This window comes from Candoia aspera, chromosome 2 (assembly GCF_035149785.1).
Source record: "Candoia aspera isolate rCanAsp1 chromosome 2, rCanAsp1.hap2, whole genome shotgun sequence".
In the NCBI taxonomy this organism is placed as follows: domain Eukaryota; kingdom Metazoa; phylum Chordata; class Lepidosauria; order Squamata; family Boidae; genus Candoia; species Candoia aspera.
This window is the reverse complement of record NC_086154.1, coordinates 146,502,773-146,510,714: the sequence shown is the minus strand read 5'-3', so window position 1 is coordinate 146,510,714 and position 7,942 is coordinate 146,502,773. Positions and strand designations below refer to the sequence as shown.

At 45.8% G+C, this 7,942-nt stretch overlaps 2 protein-coding genes across 5 annotated transcripts in view; one reads left to right on the top strand and one right to left on the bottom strand.

Annotated features, from left to right (window-relative positions):
- The window catches only part of LOC134490780 (ER membrane protein complex subunit 3-like), a 66,395-nt gene that overhangs the window by 34,907 nt on the left and 23,546 nt on the right, over positions 1-7,942 (top strand). The gene's annotated exons all lie outside the window — the stretch shown is intronic.
- The window catches only part of CDK16 (cyclin dependent kinase 16), a 58,865-nt gene continuing 52,712 nt past the window's right edge, over positions 1,790-7,942 (bottom strand). For 3 of the 4 annotated variants that reach the window (XM_063294049.1, XM_063294053.1, XM_063294050.1), the window contains one exon: positions 6,917-7,090. In XM_063294049.1, the coding sequence (XP_063150119.1) occupies positions 6,918-7,090 (173 nt within the window). In that variant the 3' untranslated portion in view covers position 6,917. Of the gene's footprint in view, positions 5,913-6,916; positions 7,091-7,942 lie in introns of those variants that run through there. The other variant, XM_063294052.1, reaches the window with a different exon arrangement.

Genomic DNA, 7,942 nt, shown 5'->3' with positions numbered 1-7,942 from the left:
TGGTGTCCACACTTGCTAGCCAGAGGATCTCCTTGATTACATTGTGCTGATTTTAACTGTGGTTTGCATAAGCCACAATTGTTTAGGTTCCTGTGCAGTCCAGATTTGCCCCATCTGCACTGATTGACTTCAGCATTTTATGTCAAACCAGCTATTTTATCTTATCATGCATAAGTTATAGCACAGCACCAGGATTATTGAGGGACCATACTTTAATGCATTTAGGGAGGCCAATACTCTAGAACCAGCAGGACTAGACATTCCTGAAATGGAGCTAGGTACCCAATTTTATTCAACAAATTGTGGGTAAACCAACCACGGCTTGGCACAATACGTGAACTAAGTCCAAGCATTTCCCTCTTTCACTTCTGTTGCAATACCTTGTCTTTGTGCACCAAGTGTCTACACCTGTTGATACTTTTTGTCAATTAGAGGTGATGCTGCATTCCAGAACTTGGCTTTTGATTTTTTCAAGCTACCCTTCCCCTGCAACAGAGAGTTATGCTGCAAAACAGATTGAATGTACACATCACTGAAGAATACATGTGACTTGCCCTGAGTTTAGAATCTCAATTATGAATGAAACTTCAAAGCACATTTTCACTTTTATAGCAGTTAGCTTTGTGAAAATCTACTCTCATCGCAACGATGGAGCAAAATCTGTTGCGAAGAAAACGGATTTACTGCAGTTTGCCAATTCCAACATCATTGCAAACTGTAAGCACAAATCCAAAATCGTTATTTCTACTTCAGTGGGCCTAACATGGCAACCATTTCCTACATAGTTAGCAAAAAGGAAATTAGGTTTAGGCATCTAAGAGGAATGCACTTTTCCAAGTCCTTGCACTGACATATATGGGCTTGGTTCATACATCTGCTGTTGCTATTTTGCTTAACCATGACTTCTACAATTTTTTGGAATTGCACAACATACTAAGCAATGGTCATATAGGAAACACACCATACTAGGCCAAGACCAAGCAGTTACAGCTTAGCAGTAATCCCCACAAGGCTTCCCAGAACCCCAGCATGCCGCCTCATACCTTCCTTGGCACCCACAAACCCCATTCATTATTATTAGAAAATAAAAATGGCTGCAGGACAAGATAAGCATGGATCATAGGAATTGCTAAAGGGGTGGTAGGTAGCATTATATCAATTTACTTTTTAGGAGTTTGGTTTCACTGTGGCTGCCATTTTGTAAATTAGCAATTTACCCCAGCAGAGCACTCCCATTTTCTCAAATTCCAAACACTTACCAGCCCTAACAGGTTGAGCACCTGGGGCGTAGCAAGTTGCATGACTGTCTGTTATCAAGCCACATTGGTCACAGAAAACTCTATTTCAAAAGGACTTACTTCCCCAAATGTCCTATGGCATGTATGAACAGAAATTAGATTTTCCAGCACAACAGGGCTCCTTTCCGGTGGATCTGGTCAGGAACACTGATGCTATGCTATTATTCATGGCAAGCTGTTGTCTAGTCTGCCAACAGTCTTTCCCCATCAACTGGCTTGCACTCCATGAAAGGCAAAAACCTGACATTTGGAGGATGCCCCAGAGCCCCATCAACGGGCAAATTTGCTCATAAGCCAGCATGTCATTTCCATGGTTTGCTCATGAGAAATCTGGGGGTACTTTGCAGTGCATACTGGTATGGACCGAGTATCTTGAAATAGCAATAGTGGCAGAAAATCTCAAAAAGGCAGCCAAGACTTTTCCTCTTCTGTTAAAGATACATGACCCACAATCCCAACTCAAGTTTAAATACAACACAGCGTACACCTGAGATTGTTGGAGACTTTTAATCAGTTCCATACATTTGGATATGGTGCATTAATTAACCCCAAAGAAGGTGGAGGGAGCATCTGGAGGAGAAAAAAAATTGTTCGTTTTGTTCCTCAGGGACTTTTCTTCTACAATGGTAAGCTTTGATCTTTGAAAGAGAAAGTTGCTCCCCCAATTCAAGTTATATACAAGGACAGAGTTTCTTCTTCCATACTAGGAGAACTGAAACTCCATACCTACTCCATTGATGTGGAGGGAAGCAGGAGTGAGGTGGGGGAAGCACATGGAGATAGTCCATTCCATGTGCTAGTGATTATCCATTCCTGGGTTTCTGTTTCCTGCAAGAAGAGGTTGGTTGCTCACCTCCAGTCCAGAAAGAAATTCTGGGGTTCTGCACTCCCCCACCCGCCTCAAAAGCAACATCCAAATCCTCTGTACATTCATTATCCAACAGGCCATCTTCGGTTTTCTTCTCACATGAAAGCTCTTATGAATAGGTTTGAATTAAGAATACATCCATGCTATATGCAAACTGGTTTAGCCATCATGGCATTTGTTCCTGCTGTCACCTCTGAGAATTCTGAATCCTCAGTTTAGGCCCTAAACTGCTCCCAAATTCTCAGCATTATTTTGAAACCACACTTCCCCAAATTCCTGAACAGAAGTCCTGAAAATTCAGCAAAGCCCATTTGTGTTTGGAGAATACCTCATGTTTTACACCTCGGCTACGTTCTTCCATACCCTAGAACCCCATTTCCTCTCTTTCGGCAGGGAGAGAAAATGAATTCCATAAACCAAAACAGAATAGATTCTGGACCCCCTCCACAAAGGTAGCCCTGTATATCTTGGCCATTATCTCTCTAAACTACTCCACACAGTGTAATATGAGTTCCTGCCAGTCCCATACAGATTCAATACTTAATCACCCATGGCTTGTGGTCTTTCACTAGGGTTAAGAGGGCGGTTCAGATTAACAACAGATAAAAAATGCAGCAAAGCAGCCCTTAAAACCATGGTTTCAAGTGGGGTTCAGAACCCAGTTTGTATGACCTATGATTCAACACTGCACTGAATAAACCATGGTTAAACCATCTCCTGTTCTCTCCAGTTCTTCTGATGACTCCCTATATGCTCTCTAAGAGCAGGATTTTAAATTGAGCAATAGCCTCAGCTATAGCCTCACTGTACGTCTACAACTCTAATTTGGATTCTGGCAGCAAACCAAGTCTACTGCTGTATCACATTGAAGAATGATGTCTGCAAGAATTGAAGCAACAAAACATACAGATTGTGACTGGCAAATGACTGGCGAGTTCCCACCGGATGGAAGTGTGACCTCATTTCAAACCTACTGAGGTCAGTTTTAAGGCAGGGAAACCTTTTGAACCGCTAGGTCCAGAGCGCTTCAGGAACATGTTCCAGGTAGGAAGGTGAGAACTCTGATTAGCTGGGGCAAGAAAATGATCCCTCTACCAGAGGTTTCTGATTCTAAGGTGCAGTCGAAAGAGGAGACAAAAGGAAGGAACTGGGAGGCTGTAGTCAAAAGCCCAGTAGGCAGGAACTGAGGGGAGGATCACGCAAGCAAGTTAGTTGGCTAAAAAAGGACCGGTGGATGTTCACTGAACTGAAGGAAAGAGGCTGGTCCGTCCTTATTAGGATGCCTGTGTAAACACAACCCTATGCAAAGAGGCTAATGCTGGGAAGTCCGCGTGGGCAAGGCTTTTCCCCAGGCTTTCCCATTGCATGGGCAGTGGCATCTGAATGCCAAGGCAAGAGGCCACCAGCGCTGCAAACTCCTTGCATCCCAGTGCGCAAGGTGGGCTACACCTCTGCATGTCCTCTGTGGGTGTTTCCAGAAATCCTTTAAGTTGCCTGAGTGTTGTAACAAGAACAGTTCATCTTATGGCTCTCGTCAAGGGAAGATCTTGGAACCTTGTAAGCGCTTCATGCTGCATATAAAAATGGTTACTTATGTACATATATATACACAGACATACGCACACACGCATACAGACACATATAGGCTGTGATCAAAGAGGGAAAAGGGGTGCTGCCTTGTCTATATACCCCCAGAGAAGAAATGCTAGGAGATGGATCCCCACCCTTCAGTTCTGTGCCCTGAGCTCAAAGGAACAGTCCTGGCCTGGGGAACTATGATACTGTTGGGCATTTCCCTCTTCCTGTAAGCCAGCTCTCCTCAAGGTAGGAGGCTTGGAAGCAGAGGGAGCCCAAGCCACTGAGAATGCACAGGCAGGGCTCACGGAGACTTTTCTGTCTCAATCTTGACGGCTCTGGCATACCAAGAGGTTATACCAAGACTGCAAAACAGAGCAGAAGCGAAGACATCGGAGTCTTCCAAGTAAAGACCAAAAAGTCAATCTAAAAGATAGACAGTTTTGGAGGGATGTTGATTAAAGCAAGGAGGGTTAGTTTTTCTAGAAGAGGCATAGACAGGAGTTGACTGACCTTTGAAACCAGTGACTAAAGAGCTGTGGAAAGGGCCCATGGCCTCTTAGGTATCTGTTTCTCAATAGTAGAAGAGATCACTGGAGCTTGGGTGGTTAACTGCAGAACAGCTGTTGGTTTACTTTGGATTCAAGAAAGAATAGGGATTAAGGGAGCCAGTAATCTGCATAACAAAGGACTAAGAAGCCACTGCTGTAAATCGTTACATCGAAGGTCATGGTGTGAAGATTGTAGGAACAGATGTGAAAAGACTAAGCAGCACTGGGACAAGGCAAATGGTTTGTATGAAGATGACCAAGAAAGACTGGCAACTTATAGTCCTACAGATGTTTTGGTTGACTGCTCCCATATTCCCAGACTGCTGACTGAAGCTGAGGGAAGTTGTTGCCCCAAATTTTTGGAAGGCGCCAAGTTTTTTAGGCCAAAATAAATGCCACAACATCAGGGAAAGATCTAGATGGGCCCGTTCATAACACAGTCATATGGATGTAAGAAATGTAAGACAAGCTACAAGTCATGATCACCTAGGGACTGTAGTATACATAAAAAACAAAGAACAGTGGTGAGAGAACAAGGCACAATCCACTGGAATTTCCTGCACCAGGCCTACTAGTATCGCTGGTGCTTGTGTAGACTGTATCTAGACTAGAAGTCAGTGGACCATGTCTGGAAAGGGAAAGGAAGAAATGCAAACCCTGAGTACCAAGCAAGTAATACAAGAGCTGTAACAGATGAACAGGAGTAAGCTGGGATTGAGAGCACTGACCAAGTGCAAGCCCAGGTGAGGCACCAGTCAAGACCCAAGGGATAAAAAAGGGAGACTCCACTTTGGTGTGGGAAGGAGATGGAGGCAGCTCCAAAACTGAGCAGGAAAGGTTCGGAAAGGGGACCCTTGCAGCCAGGAAGTCCCAAAAGGAAGGAAGACAGGAAAAGAAGGACCATCTTCCCAAAGAACTGGAGAATTATCAGAGGACACCTGGTTGCCTGCTCCTTCCCTGGGACTTCAACAGACATAGCTAGGCCAGGAGAACAGTGCCACACCGAGTCCAAAGGTGGTGATTACAGCTGGGAAGGTGGAGTCCGCCCATCATCCTAAATATTGACAACCTCCCCAACCCTGCTGATTCCTGGATTATGGAGTGCAGAGGATGGAACTACTCTGGCCCCTGTGTTTCTCCTCCCTCCCCCTTGCCCACTGCTGGGATGAGATGGGTAGGGGATTGGCTCCCTCATAGTTAATACTGTACACTCCCCATTGCTGGAGAGGCTAGGGTGGGGGGGTGTCTCTCTCTCTCTCTGTATAGATATTTGTAAATATAATATTTATAATATTGCATTGAAAAAATAAAACTTAAAAAATAAAATGAAACACCATGTGTGTGAGTGGGGGGAGGGAGGGAGAGTCCGTCCCAGCGGAACAGAGAATAGGTGGCTGGCTTCTCGGTGCCAGGGCAGTCATGCTTCTCCTCAGTTCCAGGGCCCCCCGGCCTTGCCCCAGCAAATTCCCAGCACAAGTCCTCATGCCACAGTTCAATACAAAGAAGCCACCAGTGGAGTTTGTCCGGGGGGGATGGGGGGGGAACCTGGCTTTCTACCCTTGCCAACCCAGATCTGTAGGCTTCAAAGCAGCAGGCTTGGTCGTCCGTTCTGACCATTCACTGTAGGAAAACAGCAAAAGTGTTATGGGTAGAATGCATTTTGCTCCTTCCCCCAACTTCTAGATCAGTGTTTTTCAATCTTGGCAACTTTAAGATAGGTGGACTTCAACTTCATGATGGCTGGGGAATTCTGGGAGTTGAAGTCCACCCAACTTAAAGTTGCCAAGTTTGAGAAACACTGTTCTAGATGATGATGCCATTATTATCACCCAGATCCCTTCCAGTGTTTCCTCCCCAACCCGACAGCATCTCCCCGTCTCATAATACTACTCAGCGCTGACATAAAGCTTTGAGCAATCTGGAGTTATAGTTTTCTAACAGGGATGCAAGTTTCACATTCTCTCAGCAATCTGATAAAGCAGCCACGTTAGGTCAAGTGTTTTTAGCCCCATTCTATGGATGGAAGGACTGTGGGCTAGAAAGTGCAGCTGGCCTAAGGCCACCTGATGAGAGCATCACCAAGCTGAGTCTTGAACAAGGGCATTTCCTCAGTTGCCACTCAATCTCAAGATCATTGTGCTCCAATGCCACATGCTTTTTGTACCCAGCTCCCTCCCCACTCCTCCATCACTTTGCTCCCCTTTCCATACTTCTGATCCCAAAGGTTAAAGAGCCCACAAGTGGGGGTGCGCCAAAGCAAAAAAGGCTCAGGCAGGTTTGAGGCAGAAGTGTCAAGAGGACTCTAGACAGGGGTGGATGGATGAGAGAGGGGAGGGTGCCAACTCATCATGCTGTGAAGAGGAAGAAGTGTGGATGGAAGGGGGTGGGGCACAGATACCTGGCCTGGTGGCTAAAATTCAGTGTCCACTACCCAGAACATGGCGCTGCCTGTAGGAGAGGAGAGACTGTTTGCTGCACAACCGCACTGGACAGAAGTAGCGTTAAGCAGGGAGATGGGAAAAGACTGCTTCTCCAGGAGAGCAGCTTTTGGAGAGAGGAAGAGACAGCAGATAGGAAAGGGCTATCAAGGTGCCCTTTCAGTACCAAGAAACGTGGACTGCCCATTCAGGGGGAGGAAGAGAATTTTATTCCAAACTGAGGGCTAATGGAAAAGCAGGAGGGACTCCTGTTGAGAGTATCGCTCGACAACCACTTCTCACCTGATTCGGGCAGGGAAGCTGATCTCAGCCCAGTCTCTTTCTGTAACTGAATCTCCTTTAGTGCAAATATTGATGTTGCTGCAGGAGAAGGAAGAAAAGAAGACACAGAACCAGTGAGACAGCACCAATTGCTAGGCCTACTGTTCTATCATGCTAGCACGTGAACTGCAGGATAAGAGCAATGAAAAAAAAAGCTCCCTGAGTGCCAGGCCTCCAATTCCACGGAGGGCTCACTCTGTGAGATCAGAGAACTGACCGCAAAAGTCCTGCAGGTCTTCCGTTGCCAGAGGCTGACACCAAAGAAGGTGTCCCCCACTCAGCCTCCTCCCTGCCATTCTTCTGCCTTGGTGTTGAGGTAGAGAAGGAGCTGGAACCGAGGCTGGCACTCTTTCTCCAGCAGTCCTGTTCTGGACAGCAGCACTTCACTGCTGCCATGAGGAGGAGCCCCAAGGTAAGAAAGTGGACTGTGAGGTCATCTCAGAAAATGGGAAAACTGAGGTGCAGGATAATTAAAACTAGGCTGAATAACAGGGGCAGAGGAAGCAGGAAGCAGGTACGTGAGGTGCAAGTCTAAGGAAAAGACTCTTCATACAATGCACCAGAGAGTCAGATGGTAAATATGTTTGCCAGATCTAGATCTTCTGTCCTTTTGTGAACGTAAATTGACAGGAATTATGACGATGGACCTCTTATGCTGAAGTAACTGATCGGATCCCCACCCTCACCCCCAGCCTTTAATAGTGTATACACTAATCCACTGGATTAGCTGAGTAACAAAATAACTGCAAAACAGAGCTTGGGTGCCCTTAAACTCTTAGCCCGCCAACAAAAACATCCTCACCAGTTAACCACTACATCATAACAGATGGAACTTCGAAGTTAGTAGGACAGGATGGAGATGTCATTCATGCCAAGAACCAGTTATACCAT